Raw genomic sequence first — 20,878 nt, forward strand, 5'->3', positions numbered from 1 at the left:
TCAAAAACCGGTAGACACCGCAAAATTCGTCAGAAAAATATTATAATAATGTTAAAAGACAAACGAAACAATGCAACGATCAACACATCAACAAAAAAATGTTACTCGACATGACGTTTCGATCTATAACCCAACCATATTAAAATGTGTTTCTGTTCTAGGAAATTGGTTTAAAATGAAGGCCTACATAATTTATACGCTTAGTCATGTAAAGTTTACTTTGAGACCAAAGTCATGATTATCGGCTCCTTAGCCTTTACTAAGTAAAGTATAGTTTCTGGAAAGTAAAGATGAGCTTGACACGACTAAGAAATATATTTTTGGTTGAAAGTAGATCTTTCCATCAAAGTAAAGTTAAAGTGCGATCTATGAATCTCGGCCTTAGAAACATATTTTTGGGTGAAAGTAGATCTTTCCATCAAAGTAAAGTTAAAGTGCGATCTATGAATCTCGGCCTCAGACAGACCGAGTGGTTTGCAGATGCCCCTATAGTTGTAACTATTGATTGAGATTAGGTACATAACTACATGTTTCTATTATTAATATAATATAATTAGTTATCTATTTACAAACTAATCAGACATATTATAATAAATGATTTACAGTACTTATAATTATTTAATTGTAACTATTTCAGCAACACCAGATTCACCTTAAAAACATCATTCTTTGTATTTTGATAAGTCGTTGATTTTGAAGAAGTCGTTTGTTCGAAAACGAATTTGTATCTTTTTCGGCATCAGTTCAATATTTCGCCACGTGCCAATATTGATCCTTGTAATGTTTGTAGCTCTGTGCTTCTGTGAAATTCTTACCACCGTGAAATACACGTGAAATACCTACCTATTTATTAAGGAGTAGCCACCAAAGAAAAAGATGTTTTAATTAAGATGAACGCTGTCATTAAGATTCTGCATGTCGTCTCTTCCGTAACGGCTCGACCGATTTTCATGAATTTTTGTGTGCATATCGTCTATCGAGTAGATCTGAGAATCGAACATCTATAACCCTGTGATAAGTGCAAGGCAGAACAAAGTTTGCCGGGACAGCTAGGAGGAACTTTACCTATATTATTCTTAAATAATGTATATACATATATAAGAGTATTGATAAAATTAAGTGAATTCACCTTGGACGATTGGGTTTTGTTTTATCAACTTCCCAGCACCCTACAATATGTCAATGGAGTATTAGGTACGTAGGAATTAGGGTTGCTAGTATTATCACTGACGTCGCTGGCAGAGGTCGTGTTGGCGTTCAACCGGCGCGGCGCGGCGTGCCGCGTGCACCTGCTGCTGCCGCACTCACACGACGCCGACGCGACGTTAGAATATACTTAATATATTCTATAGTATCGATCGAAGACTTTGTAAAATTGTACCTTACAACTAGAAGGTACGTGTTTGGGCCCGGCGACGGGCTGCCGCTGATGGGGTCACGGATGAATTCTACACATACCCGTGGCCCTGTCGCTGATGCGGCTTGACGGAACACAGTGGGGTTTTGGTCGGTAGGAATCCGACATAACCCACGGCCTCTTCCCCGGAGGCCGTGGGTATCTATGCAAGATTTCCCCACTAAAAAAAAAAAAAAAAAAAAGGAGGTACCTACAGGGGCTACAGGTACGTTATATTAGATATACTACCTACCTAGTACATTACTACCCTGAATAATTATACTTACAATGTGTAAAAAACATGTAAAAAACAGCTTATAAGGTACCTATTTCTTTATTTGCTCTTTGTATGAAAAAAATCCGTTAGATATTTCAATGGGGGTAAGTAATTATTAATGCCTGAATAGGTGCCTAATTCTCTTCTTTAAAATAACTGCTGTTCAGTCTCTTCGCATGTCAGTCTTATTTGTTGTAGGTACTTATATAATATTATAATATAGGTATTGACTGATACATTTGAGCTTCTTATAAATCTATGAAATGTAAAACAAGTGTAAAACTTTGGTAGGTACTAATTAGGTATTATTTATAGGTAAACCAGAATCTGATGGCATTTAGGGAAATCAAAATTTTGAGTGTGCAACCCTAGGGAAAATGGACTGAACGATCTTGATACTGCTTATTTTTTATTTTGTTCTCAATATCATTAGTCACATTACATAAGTGGACAATACTGTATTTAATAATGAGATATCCACTTAATATTATGTAGGTACATACTTACATGTATAATATAGGTACAATTATACATATTACTTTTATACAGGTAATACATATTATTATTTACACATACCTATATTTGTATATTCATTACCAGTATGCCATGTGAAAATATCGATATAATGATAATGTAGATCAAAACTGCTTATAATTTTTTATAAAATAAAATAAAAATAAAATAAAACAATGTTTATTTTCGTAAGTATTAACAGATACAAACATTATAAAATTGAGTTGGACAGCTTGGACTAGAAGAATAGCCGTATTGGAAACTCCTGTAATAAGTTTTCATAAAATTATATTCTAATCACAACTACTACACACTACAAACAATATTATAGTTACCTACATATAATATTTTTTAATTTAAAGTATCAAAACGGGTAAGTCCAATTTACCAATAAAATCTTCAAAATTGAAAATTGTGATGTGTTTGACCCTTCTTCATTGAATGTTTTTCTATACACATTATAAACAACACATCTTGCTTGTGATCGCAGCGGCTTTTTCGACATTTTCGAAGATTTTTTAGACAAAATCCTAAAAATTATTCATCAACTGCAAAAAAGATAAATAATTTGATAGTTGTCAAATAAGTTGCCACATGAAAATCTTTTATTTCTTAAATATAGGTAAATATGCCATCAGATTCTGGTAGACCTATAATAGTAGGTTTTAACTAGTGATGTAACGATACGATTTTGCCGATACGATACCGATATCGATGGCTTGGTAGAAAAATAAATAGTGAATTATGCATAAAAGTTAACAACATTTAACAGAGACTCAACTGTAAATCGTATTCTTTTAAATAAAAATTCCAAAACAAAAAACAAGAAAAACATTTATTTTAGTATTATTATTTTACAAAGTCAGTTAAACTTTAAAGTAATACACATGTCGTGGCCATATCGTAGATTTGCTCAATTCATGAAATGGCCAACATAGTTTGATCAGCGTTAAATCGTCAACGTTTCACGATTTGGTCATCGACATTTGGCCAGATCGTATAAAATATGTTAGAGAGTCCATAAAACATTAAAAAATTCAGAATATTTTAAGAACTTGTTTATTGTCATTTAAGTTAGTGCCGCGCTACCGCCGGCGAATACCAGAAGCGAATGGTTTTTTCAAAAGAAAACAGGTTAGGTTAGGTTAGACTAATAAACAACGCAGGCAGAAGCGAATCGCTTTTTAAAAAAGAAACAAAAATGGTCGCACCGTTCATTGGGCGCGGTTTTTTGAATTGTTTGATTTCGATATCGGTTGTTTTATAATCGGCGATACCGATATATCGGCTTGCCGATTTATATCGGCCGATATATCGGTACCGGTATCGGTATCGTTACATCCCTAGTTTTAACAGATACAGCTGGATATTATTGAGGCTGTTTACTTTAAACTTGTCTACCTACTGTATTGCTAGGGAAAAAACTTGGAAAAATTAAATAGGTGAGTATGTACGTGGTATGTACATAGCATGTACATAGTATTATTAGAGAGGATAGAGCCTTACCTATATTCATAGTTATGGGCAACAGTTGATCTACCATTTTGGTGGAAAAATATTCTTCCACCAGCAACACTTAGAGAATCAGGCAGGTACCTACTTAAGCACTAAGGTGACCGTTTACAATTCAGTTAGGTACAGATTGCCCAGTAACCTAGCTAGGGAAACTGGCTTGTATAAATTATTTATATTTCTATATATACTTTTACAAATTGTCTATTGTAATAAATTGTAGGTAATAAGAAATTTAAATAAATTGAAAATTGAAATATAGGTACCTACAGTTAATTGGATTGCTCTCCTCTTTTTCAATATAAATAAAGGAGTAATTATTGGCAAAATGTCGAGTGCTAATAATATAACATGTATAGAAAATAAGTTTGGCTAGCACCCACTATCCAATTTTTGTTCAGACACAGATCTCTAGTACCTAGGTAATATGAATGTAAAGATCACGCCCCAAGTATTATTTTAAAAATTTATTCTATACACAGTTTGGCTTTCCTACGATTTGATTATAATACCTAATAATTAATGTCTAGATAGTAACCACAAGGTTTCTATTAAATCTGAATGAAGAAAATGTTACTACAACTGGAGCATAATATGTGCGTGTACGGTGTACCTATGGTGCAAGTCAATAGGTGTCTGCTTTGCAAGAATGTTCCAAAAAACTAAAAGGAAAGATCAGTTAAATATCAACACACTGATAGATCATAGCAGTTAGGGAAATTAAATAAAACAACGACATCTTATTATTCATCATTTATTGGTGAAATAAATCATTCTTTAAAAAAAATATATGTAAATTAAAAAAATAAATTTTACAGAAACTTACCAGAATGCAAATGCGACTCGATGCTCAGTTTCCCGATGCCATATGTAAATAAATCATAAAATATAGAGAAAAAAAATACATACCTAGTGAAAGTTGTGTGATACGATGGTATTTTAGGTCATGTTTTAATTCATGTACCTACCTAGTTTACACCTGCTACTATCAAATGTTTTGAACATCACTACTCCGCTTACTAAAGAATTAGGTACCTACCACAAATTATTAACTAGGTACATACATTATGTATGTCAATTGCCCATTAATATTTTCGGAATATTTGCTAATAGCTTTTTGCTGCGCATACCTACCTACTTTTGATTTGCGTAGGCAATCATAGATAAACATGACAGATTCGTTCTCTTTTCTAGGCACTGTGTAGGTATTTGGTGTAATATTGCAAATAGCGAGAAGTAACGTAGGTAGGTATAAAACTCAAAGCTCTATAGATCTCGATGAATGATTTCCACATTGGTAACTATGTTGTTGCTAAAAAGGAAACTAGGTTTCCAGCTATTGAAAAATGTAGGTAGGTAGCTAGCTAAAATATTTGACACACCTATGTACGTCTCACAACGTGTTTCATGTGATGACTCAACTGTACGAACTATAACCTATTTTCAGATAGTACTCATCGATACAGGTTGGGTCTGTAGTCTATAGGTACTTATGAATCAAGGATGAAGGATTCCCATACATAGGCATTATTTGCATCTATACATACCTACCGCGTCAGATAAATAGGTATGTAGGTCGATTTAACAATCCATTTGGCAGACCGTGCCATATTATTACTAATAAATAGTAAAGAAGATAGGTAATAATTTGTATCTTATATGCATTCAACTAACCTGTTAACCGGTAGGTACTTCTTTATTCAATACCAACTCAAACTAGGTACCTATGTCCTATCAAAGTTGTGACGCAAAATTTACAGGCGAAATTACTCTTATGAATGTTAAATTACCTAGGTACAATGTTCAATGCATGTCTAAATATTTTTTCTAAACAGAAAGTTTGCATGTCGTTGAAGAATATCACAGCCTGGTATAGTAGGTACAAAAACAACCATTTTGGCTAAACCAGAGGTATGTGATGGAGATGTAGAAAATAAAGCAAAAAGAAATACAGGTATGTATACAATAATTTAAATGCTATAATAATAGAAAGTCAAGATAAATTGTTAATCGATCTTTTAATGAAGACATAAGTAGTTATGTGTAATCCACTTTCTTAGAAAAATATTTGATATCTGTAACTAACATGCATAAACAGTTTATTTTTAGGGTAAAATGACTAAACACCACGCAATGTGATTAATTTATTGAAACATCTATGTATGTATGTAGTATCTACTTAATATTTATATAAGGTATCTGTTTATGATAAAACTACTAGATGGTTTGAAGCTACATACTCCACTTGAATATAATTCTTATCATTTTTTAATTGCAGTATCCTATTATTTTTCTAGCATTTAAACCTTCTAGTGTCTGAGATATAATACGAACTTAATTTCTAACAATGATTTAATAAAAGGTCTATTTACAGATCTAAAGAAACAACCCTACAGATTTTGTATTAAAATTTATTTTACATCAAATTATCCTATAAGTCCATTTCTATAACCTAAACACTTACAACATCTATTTGAGAACTTAATACTGAGTCAGGAAAATAAATTAATCATGATGATTTATCCATCTAAAGTCAACTAACACTGTCCTTTCTCGTCTAGCTTCTACACAACTCCAAACATTAAATCCTAAATTGTACTTATTTATGAAAAAGTAAATGTATTTTATTTCACAAAGTATACGTGTCCTTAACAGTATGTCACGATAAGTACCTAAGTACCACAATAAATAGCGAACTTACATATCAGTACATAGTAAAAATAATTAATAAAATATTCCTTCTAAAAGATAATGTTACGATCTATCTATCATCTAATTTTCCTGACGCCTTCTCCTAGGTGGTCTCGAGTGTAGACCATGAGGTGTAACTATCGAGCTCCGGAGCGCCTACACTAGCACGATATACTCTGCACTACTAGTGTACTTAGCACGTAACCTAGAGATTGAAAAAACCTTTAATAAATCATGTACATGTAAACACTAAGTTCCTTCATAGCATTAATCATTGAACTATCTAACTTGAGCTATCTAGCCCTAAACCATTAATGCTATGTAGTAAAACCTAAAAACGTTTAGATACACCTAATAGCAGTGTTAAATATAAAGACTTGAGTAAAGAGACATCTAATTATTGATGTGTTAATTTAAGTTTGTTGTGAATGTTAATGAAGGATGTGTTGTATACATACATTTAGAATCTCCCTCCGCGGCCTCCCTGGCCTCCGTAGTTGCCACCTCCGTAGCCGCCGCCGCTGCCGCCACCACCGCCTCCCTGGTTCATGTTGTATGGAGTCGACCTGTTGTTCCCACCATACTGCTGGTTCCTTGTCGGCCCACCGCTATATCCTTGATTACCATAGTTACCAAACTCTTGGTTACCCCATCCTCCTCTTTGATTTCCACCCCCATACCCACCACCCCCTTGGTTGCCACCTCCCCAACCACCCTGGTTGTTATCCCATGGGTTAGAATTGTTCCAACCTCCTTGGTTGTTTCCATATCCACCTGAAATGTCTTTTGTAATTTAATATTTGCTGTAATAACTTTAAATTTAATTAAAGCAAATGATTGATAAAATTTTAGCAATTATACAAAATAAAAACTCAATTTACCTCCACCATTACCACCCCAGTTGTCATTTCTACCAGGGCCACCACCCTGTCTTCCACCTCTTTGATCAGAGCCATCCTTTGGCAATGCCTTTTTAACATCCAATTGTTTACCATTTACTTTGTGTGGGGCATTTACTAAAAATAATACACATTTCAATTAAACACTGTTATAAGTTGCATTAAAAAAACCATACGATAATTATTAAAAAAATGTAAGTTGATTTGCGTACCAGATCTATTATGAAAAATAATAGTCAGGTATAGCTTTAATCAATTCTTTACTTTCCACAGTCAGAGGAAGCCAGTTTGGACACAAATGTTCCATTCTGGGGCAAAGCTGTGGCACAAATATTAAGAATAAAAAATAAAAGTTTAAACTTACAGCAAATTTTGTCTACAGGGTCATAATCATCAAACTCAACAAATCCAAAGCCCCTCTTTTTGCCAGTTGCCTTATCTGTGACTATACTGACATTTTTCACTTCACCATAATTAGAGAAATACTGTCTTAATTGTTCTTCATCATGATCATCCTTAATACCGCCAATAAACAATTTCTTTACAGTTGCACCAGCTTCTGGATTCTTAATATCTTGTCTTGCAACTGCTCGCTTTGTTTCCACAAAACTAAAAAGAAATAAACTTATTGAAATACACACACAAAATGTCTAGAAAAACCCCACAGGCTAAAAGGCTTATTAGACCACCCAATTTTTAGGGACCCTAACCCTAACTAAGAGTGGTGTAATAAGACTTAGGGAGTTAGTGTCCCGATTTAGGGCGATCGGGTCTGCCCGATCTGCCTAGCTCCCTAAGCGCCCTGCAGATTGGGTAATGTAATAACGTTTAGGGCGGTTAGGGAGCTCAGTTGCCGCGCGACTAGTGCGTGGAGTGGCTGCTTTTGTATGTAAGGTGTCACCAAACTTCCCTACTACAGGTTTATATAACTTAAAAGGGAAGTTCCAAATGTTTGTGACCACACCGCCATGTTAACAAATAAATAAATTGTTTAAATCAATTGTTTTAAAACTCAACAAGTGTTCGAATTGTTCTGCACCTACTCTAATTAATTCATTAAAACTCCCGGTTCAAGCACGCTTAGTATTTGCATATCTGAAAGCTTTTCACGTAACCGCAAATACTCTTTCACCCAGATCTTTCTCTTCTTTTTTTAATATTTGTTATTGCGACAACGGTTGCCACTGCTACAGCAACTTTTTGAAGTTTCGATACTGACGGCGGCATAATATAAAATGCAACAATACGTTTATCTCTCTAGACATTCGCGTATAAACTGAGTTAGGGCCCAATTCGCAGAGAAGTGTAATAAGCGCCACACTAACTAGGGTACACGCCCACCCTAGATGCAGGGCCCTTCATATCGGGTAGTGTAATAAGCCTTTTACCTCACTTTGGCTAATTAGGTTACTTGAACCCACGAGGCACGGAATTTTCTATTAAAACCCATTTATAAGTATTTAACTAAAAATGATAATCATCAATAATAAAAATATATATATAGGAAAATAAAACGCCATACATAACGACACATATTAAAAGTTTGTTGACCTCACAGAAAATGCCACGTATACCGAATACACAAGACATTCACCAAGTGTTGTCATATTATATTTGCAGTAAAAAACGATATAAAAGCGATTTATAAGCTTTTATATAGCTGGACTGCAGTAGTAAAGTAAAATATTGATAAACTCACCGTCCATCAATACGATGGGGCCTGTTGTTTTGAGCGTCATCTACCATGTGTGCTTTGGAATAAGTGATGAAACCGAAGCCGCGTGATCTCTTCGTTTTTGGATCTTTCATAACAACAACGTCCACGATTTCTCCCCATTTTTCAAAATGTGATTTAAGAGATTCATCTGTTGTTCGGTAGTTTAACCCACCGATGAAGATTTTTCGGTGAACCTCGGGCTCATCCTGTAAGTAGAACACGGTCAACAAAATGGCGGATGGCGTGGTCGCATACAAAAATAAGATACCTAATAATTATTTATAGCAAAAATAAATGATAAAATACTTAACCAATATAAAAGTGAAACATAATTTAACAAATTATTCAAATAAATAAACGAAGATCTAAATTAACTAGCATTCTCAATAATAAGATGATTCATCACAAAAATATGAAATAAAATAATACTTACAAAACCGTCGTCACCATTTTGTGGCCGCATTTTTGCTTTAATAAATAAACTGCTTATTTAATTAATAATATTATTTAAAATTTTCTTTTGAACGTGGCGTACACGGACTAGAATTACAAATCTTCCCAGAACACGACCAACCCCGACCGAAGCCACGCCAAAAAGACCGACTGAGACTGACCGAGTAGGTGACTTTGTTGGAAGTTGAAACGTCAACAGTGATTGATTAAAGCATCTACAGACGCTCCGATTTGGTTGGTGCCAACCATCCGACCACGACCAAATCGGAAAGTGTAGAGAGCGGTCGGTCCGACATAATTATTATTAATATTGGTTTGACGTGGTCGGATGCGCCAGCGATACCAACCAAACCAACTTCCTATCCGACCCAACCAAATTGGAACGTTTGTAAGCTTTGTTCCGACCAAATCGGCTCATTCCATAGAGTAATATAGGTAATTGACTCATTCGCATTCGCAACGCCGCCGGTGTGTCAACATGAACGCCGAGGGAGTTACAGTCACCGAACGTGATATTATAATAAAATTACTGGAAGTATATAAAGACTTTCCCTGTTTATGGGATTTAACTAATAAAGATTACGCAAACAGAGATGCCCGAAATCAAGCATATATTATTATGTTAGAACTATTAAAAAAAATTGACAGTGGGGCTACATTAAAAACATTAAAAAATAAGTTAGATAATATGCGTACATCCTATAGGAGGGAGCGAAAAAAGGTAAGCAAATTCAAGTCAAATATCCTGTTATGTATATAAATAAATAATGTGTTTTATATGTTTTTAATTTATGAGCATTTTTGTCTGATCTCGATGACATATAAATGAAATGTAGAAACTTTGATTCACTAAAAAGTATTTAATAAATATCAAACCTATTTAATAAATAGCACATCTAAATAATATGTAGTAGGTAATTAATAATATCAAATCTTTTTTATTTTTTACTTCTCCGTTTTTCAAGTCGGTTGTTTTTAACGTAGTTATTTTTATTGCGTTTTATTATGAACTAGCTGAGCCCCGCGGTTTCACCCGCGTGGCTCAGCTCCTGTTGGTCTTAGCGTGATGATATATAGCCTATAGCCTTCCTCGATAAATGAACTTTCTAACACCGAAAGAATTTTTCAAATCGGACCAGTAGTTCCCGAGATTAGCGCGTTCAAACAAACAAACAAACAAACTCTTCAAGAAAGAACTCTTCAGTCAAAGAAAAACCCGCATAGTTCCCGTTCCCGTGGGATTTCCGGGATAAAATCTATCCTATTTCCCGGGGTAAAAAGTAGCCTATGTCCTTTCTCGGGTATCAAAATATCTCCATACCAAATTTCATGAAAATTGGTTCAGTAGTTTAGGCGTGATTGAGTAATAGGCAGACAGACAGAGTTACTTTAGCATTTATAATATTAGTATGGATGACATGATTGCTAAAGGATTTCGCCCATTCCCTAGACTGGCTTCTACAGTCTAAATAACAAGAGAAATATGAAGTGATATACGGCTGCGCAATATCAAAACATGTCTTGATGTAGCAAGACTAGCAAGTATACATAGTGGTAAATCAAAACATGTTTTGACAATACTTAACAAGTAAAAAAATCATTATAATATATTCTAAGTACTTTATTGAAGAAATAAAACAACTATGGGTTTCAGTAAACAATAAATTTGGATATTTTACATATTTTAGGTGGAAGCTAGCAAGACTAGTGGCGCTGGAAACGATGAGGTGCATACGCCATCACTATGGTACTATGAACACCTCTTATTCTTGGATGAAAAAATCACGCCGACGACAGAGGTTATTGATAATATGGAGACGGATTCTTCCCAGTCACATAATGATGAGGTAAGCTTTAAATATTCATAGTATTAATCATTCTTTCTTGAAAATGTACCCGGCCCTGATTGTTAAAATATTCAGTGAATATTTGTCTAACAGAATTACCATCTGCAGTACGTTGCCTTTCTGTTCTGTTAAGGCCTACTAAGTTGTCATTTAATCTCCAGTCTCCTGGCCGAAAAGTACATGTTTCAGTATCCTCGGTATCAACACAATTTCTTGTTATATAGTTTGATGACTTTTTTCTTAAATAATTGTGCAGTGTGCATGAAGCCATTACAACTTTGGGTACATTATGAACATTAATTTGAATTGGTCTTTTTAATACTCTAAAACGTTCAGCTAAAATACCAAATGCATTTTCTACAATTCTTCTTGCTCTGGAGAGTCTATAATTGAAAATTCTTTGATCATGTGTCAAATTTCTTCTTGGATATGGTTTTAAAAGATTTTCATTAATGGCAAATGCATTATCTGCCACAAAACAATATGGGGCGATAACATTTGATTGCGGTAAAATAGAAGGTGATGGTAAATTTAGTTGGTTCGATTTCATTTTTTCATGAAAAGTTGTATGTTTGAATACTCCACCATCAGAAATACTGCCATTAGAACCTATATTTACATAAATAAACTCGTAATTTGCATTCACAATACCAAGCAGGACTATGCTAAAAGTTCCCTTATAATTATAGTACAGTGTACCCGATTTTGGCGGCTTCTCGATAATAACATGTTTGCCGTCAATAGCACCCAAGCAATGATTAAATTGCCATTTTATTTCAAAGTCTTTAGCTATTTGTAACCAGTCATTTTCTGTTTCAGGAACCTGCAACAAAAAGAGAACGCGTTACGAGAAGAAAGCAAAATGACATTTTAAAGAAACAGTCCGAATTACTAGAGTCTGCTAAAATATTAATATCTGGTGACGGCACATCAGCTGATGCTTTCGGGAACTCCGTGAGTTCTCAGCTCAAGGAGCTCCCAAAAGTACAAAGATGCCTCGCCGAAAAATTAATAGGAGAAACATTGTTCTATGCAAAACTAGGAGTGCTTACTTTTGAAACCTCAATAAATATTAAAAGAAGATCAGTACAATATTTAGGTCAGGGGTACGCGTACCAGCAGCAGGTGCCACAAACATATGCACCATCACCAACACCATCACCTCAGCATCACCAGCCGTCACCATATGCACCATCACCATCACCATCACCACAGCATCACCAACCGACACCATTTGCACCATCACCAACACCATCACCACAGCATCACCAGCCGTCACCATTTGCACCATCACCAACACCATCACCACAGCATCACCAGCCGTCACCATATGCACCATCACCATCACCATCACCTCAGCATCACCAGCCGTCACCATTTGCACCATCACCATCACCATCACCTCAGCATCACCAGCCGTCACCATTTGCACCATCACCATCACCATCCCCACAGCATCGTCAGCCATCACCATCACATAAGTACTCACATACATCACAATCACTTCAACTCAGTCAGCCACCAACGTCATCAACATTACCTCAGCTTCCACCATCATCATACCAGCAACAATTAGATTCCAATTCATTAATTAATTACATAAGCAGCAATCAACAACAGGTAGTCAGAGGAAAGGGGAAGGAGTTAAAAAAATATTTGATTTTTAAAAAGTAATTTTTCAGTGATATTCGTACTTTTCCATTTTAATTTTTACTAGCTTTCCGCCCGCCTTTGTCTAAAACCTAATAAATTATGTACTAAAACCTTCCCCTGAATCGCTCTATCTATAAAAAGAGCAACTATGGAGTTTCTTGCCGGTTCTTCTCCATAGATGCTGCTTTCCGAATCGGTAGTAAATGTTAAAAATATGACGTTTCAAAAGTGCTTCTCGAAGAAGTCTAATTGAATAAATAAATGTTTGAGTTTGAGTTTTAGGAGCCATTATTTAAGAGAAGAAGAAGAAGAAGAATTTGAGTTTGAAAAAAAACCACGTCAAAATCCGTTGCGTAGTTTTAAATATATAAGCATACAAAGGGACATAGGGACAGAGAAAGACACTTTGTTTTATACTATGTATACTATTACTTTAGAAAAATAAATAAACTATTTTTTATATATTAAAGTTGTTTTATTGAATACATACCTTTAGGTAATCTTTGAGTACTCTAATGATAGCTTCGCAGGTCTCTGGTATTATCTCAGACAGTAGTTGTGGTGATATACATGTGCTTAATTTAAGATCATTATATTCTCTTCCTGACGCGAGATATTTTAAAGTTGCCACTAATCTTTCTTCGGCAGTTACAGCTTGCCTCATAACTGTATCGGTTTTCGCTATATATCTTTTCAAAAGATTTAATATTTCATCGAATGATTCTGGAGTCATTCGAAGATATGTTCGGAAATCTTCATCATCCAATTCCTTAAGGAGCCGCATATGACTGTAATTTTCTCTATTTCTATAGTAGAATTTAGCCCATTCTCTTCGTTTTTTCCTTTGTTCCTTTTGCAGCGGTGCTGTAGCAACAATGGTTGCTGCAACCAACGCTATTTTAGCATTTTTCGATAATACCGGTGGCATGAGGCAAGACGTCCGTTCACTACTTCATAACAAAGTCAACTGCATATATTATATTAACTCTATGGTCAACTGACAGCTGGAAGGCCAACCGTCGGACAATCTGTAGCAATGTCGGAATGGTTGCCATGTCGGTTCCAATATGGTTGGCACCAACCAAATCGGAGCGTCTGTAGATGCTATTATGAATGAACGAAATGAATGAAGGTAACAGATAAAAATAAAAATATCTAAGAAAAATATAAATATCTGCTTCTTATTATTATCACACTAGCTTACCGCCCGCGGCTTGGCCCGCTTTGTCTAAAACCTAATAAATTATATATTATAATCCTTCCTCTTGAATCACTCTATCTTTTAAAAGAAACCGCATCAAAATCCGTTGCGTAGGTAGTTATAAAGATTTAAGCATACAAAGGGACATAGGGACAGAGAAAGCGACTTTGTTTTATACTATCTTTATACTATGTAGTGAATAGTGATTACCTACTTTAATAAGGATAATCTATATTATATATAAAACTCAAAGGTGACTGATATAGTGATCTATCAACGCACAGCCCGAACCACTGGACGGATCGGGCTGAAATTTGGCATGCAGGTAGATGTTAAGACGTAGGCATGGACGTAGGCATTCGCTAAGAAAGGATTTCCCGAAATTCATGCGGGAACGGGGAAAAACGGGAATGCACGTACAAAGTCGTGGGCGGTAGCTAGTACAATATAATTTCACACTGCGGATAATTTAGAAATTAAAGACTTTTTAACGGATTTTAAACGCGATATAATATGTATTCATTATATTATTTTCCCGACGTTATGTCTCCCCGTGAGTCACGGGGAGTCATTTAATTTCTAAATGCATAATACTCGCGTAAAATCAAACCCTAGAAAATACAATGTGGATAATATCACCATTCACCGTAAATATTGTACCTAATGTTGAAAAGTGTTGATCCATGGTTTATCCGTAGTATACTATGTCATTCGATATGATAAGTTAGATTAAAAAAAAAATATGGTAGCCTCATTTTGCATCGACATGCTCTAAAATAGTGTGGGAAAAGTTGAAAATACCTAGTCAATAGAAAAATAATGCGTTATTTTGCAAGCAAATATTGTTACCCACCGATCGCAATTTTTAACTGTTTGCAATTTTGCGAGGATGAAAGAGCAAGTAATATCGAGGATTATGACCAAACCAGAACCCAGATTCATTTTTACAAATCGGTGATTAAAACACTGCCCTGTTTTAGCTTTGCTTGTATCTCCATTTATATACAAAAATGCACAGTCAAACACACAAAAAATGCATTCACGAGGCACGAGTGGTCATTAAAATAATACGCCTACAAGCTGAGCGCATTTAAAGTGCATTTAAACAACAATTATTTTTAATTAATTTTAAACAAATCGTTTTTTCGTCGTCAGCAAGTGAAATAAATATAAAAAATAGACCTTAACACAACTACATCTACAAAATAATGTAGATAGTGTTTTCAAAATCGTCGGCGTTTTTTTTAGGTATACTTTAGCGTTTCGTTTGAGGTGGTTTCGCCTTTGCGTAGATGGTGTTTAAGGGAATGTAAAGAAACATAATGTTTAGATAAAATAAACTTTTTACCTCAAACATAAAGTATATTATTAAATTCTACCAGAATTTGATGTACCGTTCTTTAGTATGTGGTTCACATTGCGATTTTTTTTTAAGAGGCAAATTGCTAATGCCACTGATGCAGTTCATCAGTGGCATGGTCAGGGTTTTTTTTTCAATGCAATTTGTCTGCTTGATTAAATATAACATTGTAATAGTTATCTTAAGGTTATTATAAATCAGACATTTAAAAATTAAGTTCATTAATTATTAGAGCTCTATACCTAGTGTCTGATAAAAATTTTGACTCATGGAAAGCGTCTGATGCACGGACTACAGCTGTGAAAAAGCTGTGAACCCATCATAGTAACCGAAAGTTATATGTTTTTTGTTTTAGAAAATAATTTGTGTCTTACGGCTCTGGGATAAAATGTCTGGGATCTTACTCTATTAAATGATATCAAACAGTTTTTGAAATAAGAGATCCGATAATTCAATGTGATTCAATTCAATTCAATACCATTCACTTGACCGAAGTTTGAAAACTTTTGGAATTATTGTGAATTGATTGTCTTGAGTCTTGACTGAATTTTGAATTGATTGTCTTCAATGTTGGCTTTGGTTAATTACGACCTTGATTTGTGATTACGACGAACTGTGACGAACCAACGACGAACATTCGATTGAACGCAGTCATTTGTCATTAATTGTCAACGTCAAGACAATTTTATTTCATGTCAGTGTCACTTGCAATAGATTACGTTTACTGTTTCAGGATTCGGTGATTCGGTCTTTCGGTATTTTCACAGGGTATTTTCATATAAATTTAACTATAAAAATATGTGAAAATAGAACATACTTTTCATATCTTTTACTTGAAACGAATTGATACTTTCAGTAATTACATATCATAGCTATCTAGAATCAAATACAAATATTAAATATACAATTCTCATTGCATTTTAGGTGGATACAAAGTTACAGAACTTTTCTGGGCAGATATCAATTTTACTACAACTCAAAATGAAACCTCGCGGCGGTGGTGATGATTTTGTAAGTATTTTATATTGCCTTTAATTTTGATTAGTATCTCTAAGTAAAATATGTAGGTATAATGTTTTACCTGTTGTTTTGCTAGTTATTATGTGATAGGTAGATAAAAAATCTCATGAAAATTACTTGGCAATAATTACCACTGCTATTAAACCCAATGTGAGGAAACACATATAAGGAACAAAAATATTGGAAAATTATAATCTTTTCTACGTAAATATCTCTTAAATATTAATTTAATAAACTTAAAACATATAGTGTCTAATTTATAATTATCAAATGTAATTGCTCATTGATTCATAATTCAGATTTCAGATTGATTTATGATAGAAGCAATGGCAATATTAAACTTAATAGTTTAACATAAAAATTTTATGATTTATATTTCAGGAAGAGCCAGAGCATACCAGAAAGCTTTTTATAGGAGGCTTAGATTACAGAACAACAGATTCATCATTGAAGGAATTTTATGAGCAATGGGGGGAGATAGTTGATGTGGTGGTGATGAAGGATCCCCAAACAAAGAGGTCTCGTGGGTTTGGTTTCATCACATACTCTCATGCTCACATGGTGGATGATGCACAGAAGAACAGGCCACATAAAATTGATGGAAGGTAAATATTGTTTAAATAACTAATTTTGTTTATTGTTATTATGGTCTGGTGGTCTGTTTTTAAAAGAGAATTTAATTATTGATGATAAACATGATAACAAGTCCATTTTGTATCACAAATAAACAAAATATTCCATAACAGAAGATATTGTTTATTTAGCCTTGCTTACTGACTTGGTATTTTGTATGTGAGGTAAAATATATACTTATAATATAATATACAGGTCGCGTCAAGTAAAAAGAACGCTGATGGATGGCTGCGCATTGGCGATTTATCGGTCTATTTGGTGTTATGAGGTGGTTATAAGAATAACAAATAGGTTATTGCGAAACCACGATTTGCGAGCCTAGTTCAAAAATAAAATAATCGGCGCATAGCTTTCGTGCAAAACTCGATCCATGTGCAAACACACCCCATCACTTTCATCCAGCGTTTTTTTTACGTGACGCGTACTGTAACATATTAAATATTTTATGATACTTAAAAACAGTAAAAACATACTTATTCTTAAAAGAAACATAATAATTATAGCTTTCCATTGTAGCTTTTAGTACAGTAGTTTTTTAGTATCTCGTGAACAGACATATAAGATGACTTTGTTTTATAATTGTAGCCTATGATTTATCAAGTCTACTCTCTCATGTCATGGCTACTACGTACATAGATTTTTTTACATACGACGTAAATAGATTTTTTTCCATTGTCTATTTATATTTGAATATTTCAGAATCGTGGAACCAAAGCGAGCAGTTCCCAGAGAGGAAATTAACAGACCAGATGCAAGTGCTACGGTAAAAAAGTTGTTTGTCGGTGGACTGAAGCAAGATATTGAGGAGGAGGATTTAAAAGAGTACTTTAGTTCATATGGCAGCATTCTGTCCGTAATTCTTGTAACTGAGAAGGACACTGGCAAGAAAAGAGGCTTTGGATTTGTTGAGTTTGACGATTATGACCCTGTAGATAGAATATGCTGTGAGTAACATTTTTTTACGATTGAATGAGGTGACTCTGTGGCTTGTTTTAAAGTTAATAAAAATAAAATACAAATTCATTAAAACTAAAATTTTTTGCAATATAACTAAAGCAAAATATTCTATTATTATACGAGACTTGTTCACTATTTAAGAACCAATCATTTTGCTTGATTTTGTTTGAAGTTTGAAGCATTTAGCTTTTGAATCGATACTATTGGTTAATTACAAAGGAATTTGTCCTCGCTACACATCCTCGTAAAGCACCCTTAGTGTTATTATTTTTAATCAATTTCTTTTCATTGGGATACTTAGTGTGAGAGATCATTCTACAAAACGGCTGCCGTAAACACAATCACAATACTAAATTAAACATTGTTTTTCAGTACAACAAAATCACAAAGTTAAAGGGCACAGAATAGACGTGAAAAAGGCGTTATCAAAGTCGGAGATTGGTGTGGGAGGTGGTGGGGGTGACCGGGGCAGTGGTGGTAGCCGGCGTGGGGGTCGCGGCGGTTGGGGCAACCGGCAAGGCAACCAGGAGTGGGGCAATTCTGGTGAGAATCATTAATTTTTGTTCATCCTTATCCTTACTAATTCTTGCTTGTCCTTACTTTATACTTCCTTACTAATATTATAATTGCGAAAGTGTCTGTTTGTCTGTCACATCGAAATTGTACGATTTTGTTGTATGGTTTTTGTGTCTGAAGATAGTTACGTTACATAGACTACTAGTTCACTCATCACTGTAGAAATATCTCATTTCTAATTTGGATTTTGGAAACAGAAGCAAGCACCTCTGGTGTAGGATTGCATTAAGTTTTTTTTTTTTATACTAAGAAAACTGTGTTGAATTATTTAATTATATCTGAAATTTCTAGAATGAAAGATTCTTAAAATGTATTGTTAAGAAGAAAAAATTTTCAATGAACTTCAGGTATTACACTAAGATTGAAAGCTCTTGTGCAAAAAATTTAATTGTTTTAACCACAGCAATCTAAAACTTTCTTTTTTGTTGATAAAGTAATACAATTAGTAAAATATCACTATCCCTTTTCAAAACAGGATACAACCAAGGCGGTTGGAACAACCAGTCAAATCCGTGGGAAAACTCGGGTGGCAGTTGGAACCAGGGCTACGGGAACCAGGGTGGTGGTTGGAACCAAGGGGGCGACAACTTCGGCAGTGGATACCAGCAGGATTTTGGCGGTGGCCCCATGCGGCCCAACTTCAACGCGCAGAGACAGCAGCCGTATGGCGGTGGTGAGTTTACTTTTTTTTCTTGAATTTATAACTAGCTGGATTTTGCGGCTTCGCTCCCGTGGTCTCTGGATAAAAGTAGCCTATGTGCTATTTTTTTTTTTTGCTTTATTTTTATGTAAGTGTACATGATTATAAACGCGAAAGTTCGTATGTATCAACAGCAGTCAGCAGATCTGTATGAAATTTTGATGCAAAGATACAAAAGAAAACTCATTAAAAAATCGTTCATTTATTCTTTATGTTTAGTAGTTTAATTAATAAGACTTTATTATATACATATAAACATATTATTATAAAGGTTATTGTTTACAAAATATATAGATAGTTTTCATTCGAAATAAATAAAATATTGTTTTGAAATAGGTGGTTACAACACAAGCGGTGGCGGTGCTAACTTCGGTAACGCGCCGACTGGCAATCCACGCAGATTTTAAACTACACAGTCTTGTAAGTAAACATTTTAAACATACAATTTACATTCTAAAAACGAATTTACCAAAATTATTACATTCTAAAAATCAATTTCCCAAAATTATATGATGCATATCCTTCGGATTTCCGAATAATGAACCGCTCTCCAATTTTTATTGTTTATATGTATTTCGGGTTAATTTTATTTCAATTAAAGTTAGGAAGTGTGGAAGCATGGAAGCAAGATAATATTTACAATTTTTGCTCAATTTACAATCTTACCTATCTCTTAGTCTATGGTTAAAGTCAATACCGATGTTTTCTTTGCAAAAATATTTTCCCCGTTTTGAATATATTTTCTTATCTTATTTAATTACATAAAGCCTTATGTTCAGGTGTTGTACAGGTGTATAATGCAATATTTTTAACACTTAGGTATCAAGTTGCGCTTAGATGAAACTAGGCAGGAGGTTAGTGTAGGCCAAACAACATGGTGTCAGGGCCGAGAGGATCTGCAATTTTAGGCAGGTTAAGGTTTGTGCATAAGTGAGGATACTTTCACAGCACACAAATCACAGTTTTTACAAGCTTCAATTACACTGTCCAATTATTATTTAAGTTTGACATGAAGTCGATCTTACGTTTTTTTTTCTCTGTAAGAACTGTGCATACGTTCCTAGGTAGTAAGATATATAATACAGATTCTAATATAAGATAGTGTCCATTTTTGACATTCCAAACTGACTTATTTCAAGATATTTAAACGTATTTTTGTCTCTTTCGATATGGAATTTATTAAGTCATCTTGAGATATTGTCTATGGTATGTGTTTTGATGTTAGGTTAATATATTATAAGAAAAGTGGATTCCTTTTAAATACGATTTATTGTTACGCGGATGTTTTAAATTTTATTTCACGTTATAATAAGAAATTATGTAGATTAAGGAACTCTGATTGTTTGGTGTTGTGTGCATTATTAAAATAAATATAAAACTATGTTCCATGGACTCTTCTACGCGTGAGCCACCGAACGTGGAAAAGGCCATGGTAAGTTAATATTTTGATGGAAATAAACGTACGCAATAAAT

The 20,878-nt window shown here is 34.3% G+C and overlaps 4 protein-coding genes across 6 annotated transcripts; 2 read left to right on the forward strand and 2 right to left on the reverse strand.

Moving 5' to 3' along the window:
• Positions 1 to 4,436: 4,436 nt before the first annotated feature.
• LOC123694896 (heterogeneous nuclear ribonucleoprotein 87F-like) lies at positions 4,437 to 9,612 on the reverse strand. Of its 2 annotated transcripts, none has more exons than XM_045640508.1 (6): positions 9,439 to 9,612; positions 8,988 to 9,211; positions 7,653 to 7,897; positions 7,271 to 7,405; positions 6,848 to 7,163; positions 4,437 to 6,594 (listed from the first exon to the last, which is right to left on the reverse strand). In XM_045640508.1, exons 1-5 carry the CDS (start codon positions 9,466 to 9,468, stop codon positions 6,850 to 6,852), a joined length of 948 nt encoding a protein of 315 aa, XP_045496464.1. In that variant the 5' UTR covers positions 9,469 to 9,612; the 3' UTR covers positions 4,437 to 6,594; positions 6,848 to 6,849. The 2 variants fall into 2 exon arrangements, with proteins under 2 accessions (XP_045496464.1, XP_045496463.1); XM_045640507.1 differs by having other exon boundaries at positions 6,848 to 7,172.
• Positions 9,613 to 9,678: 66 nt separating this feature from the next.
• Positions 9,679 to 11,326, forward strand: LOC123695122. Its single transcript, XM_045640854.1, has 2 exons — positions 9,679 to 10,179; positions 11,147 to 11,326. The coding sequence occupies exons 1-2, from the start codon at positions 9,937 to 9,939 to the stop codon at positions 11,324 to 11,326; spliced, it is 423 nt and encodes a 140-aa protein (XP_045496810.1). The 5' UTR covers positions 9,679 to 9,936.
• LOC123695121 lies at positions 11,065 to 14,055 on the reverse strand. Its single transcript, XM_045640853.1, has 2 exons — positions 13,449 to 14,055; positions 11,065 to 12,128 (listed from the first exon to the last, which is right to left on the reverse strand). The coding sequence occupies exons 1-2, from the start codon at positions 13,884 to 13,886 to the stop codon at positions 11,313 to 11,315; spliced, it is 1,254 nt and encodes a 417-aa protein (XP_045496809.1). The 5' UTR covers positions 13,887 to 14,055; the 3' UTR covers positions 11,065 to 11,312.
• A 2,162-nt stretch (positions 14,056 to 16,217) lies between these two features.
• LOC123695081 (heterogeneous nuclear ribonucleoprotein A1-like) lies at positions 16,218 to 20,877 on the forward strand. Of its 2 annotated transcripts, none has more exons than XM_045640784.1 (8): positions 16,218 to 16,287; positions 16,444 to 16,530; positions 16,921 to 17,144; positions 17,872 to 18,116; positions 18,502 to 18,672; positions 19,181 to 19,378; positions 19,742 to 19,825; positions 20,225 to 20,877. In XM_045640784.1, the coding sequence occupies exons 2-7, from the start codon at positions 16,501 to 16,503 to the stop codon at positions 19,810 to 19,812; spliced, it is 939 nt and encodes a 312-aa protein (XP_045496740.1). In that variant the 5' UTR covers positions 16,218 to 16,287; positions 16,444 to 16,500; the 3' UTR covers positions 19,813 to 19,825; positions 20,225 to 20,877. The 2 variants fall into 2 exon arrangements, with proteins under 2 accessions (XP_045496740.1, XP_045496741.1); XM_045640785.1 differs by having other exon boundaries at positions 16,249 to 16,274.
• Position 20,878: the final 1 nt, after the last annotated feature.

Source organism: Colias croceus, chromosome 10 (genome assembly GCF_905220415.1).
Source record: "Colias croceus chromosome 10, ilColCroc2.1".
In the NCBI taxonomy this organism is placed as follows: domain Eukaryota; kingdom Metazoa; phylum Arthropoda; class Insecta; order Lepidoptera; family Pieridae; genus Colias; species Colias croceus.

Bases quoted from the DNA above. Each gene is read 5' to 3' on its own strand.
- LOC123694896 (XM_045640507.1), bottom strand. From the start codon at position 9,468: ATGCGGCCACAAAATGGTGACGACGGTTTT. The intron at 7,406-7,652 runs GTAAGTTTAAAC...TATTATTTTTAG, and splicing joins CCCTGTAGACAAAATTTGCT to TAAATGCCCCACACAAAGTA. The intron at 7,173-7,270 runs GTAAATTGAGTT...AAATTACAAAAG, and splicing joins CTGGGGTGGTAATGGTGGAG to ACATTTCAGGTGGATATGGA.
- LOC123695122 (XM_045640854.1), top strand. From the start codon at position 9,937: ATGAACGCCGAGGGAGTTACAGTCACCGAACGTGATATTATAATAAAA. The intron at 10,180-11,146 runs GTAAGCAAATTC...TACATATTTTAG, and splicing joins ATAGGAGGGAGCGAAAAAAG to GTGGAAGCTAGCAAGACTAG.
- LOC123695121 (XM_045640853.1), bottom strand. From the start codon at position 13,886: ATGCCACCGGTATTATCGAAAAATGCTAAAATAGCGTTGGTTGCAGCA. The intron at 12,129-13,448 runs GTATGTATTCAA...TTTTTGTTGCAG, and splicing joins TACTCAAAGATTACCTAAAG to GTTCCTGAAACAGAAAATGA.
- LOC123695081 (XM_045640784.1), top strand. From the start codon at position 16,501: ATGAAACCTCGCGGCGGTGGTGATGATTTT. The intron at 17,145-17,871 runs GTAAATATTGTT...TGAATATTTCAG, and splicing joins CCACATAAAATTGATGGAAG to AATCGTGGAACCAAAGCGAG. The intron at 18,117-18,501 runs GTGAGTAACATT...ATTGTTTTTCAG, and splicing joins CCCTGTAGATAGAATATGCT to TACAACAAAATCACAAAGTT.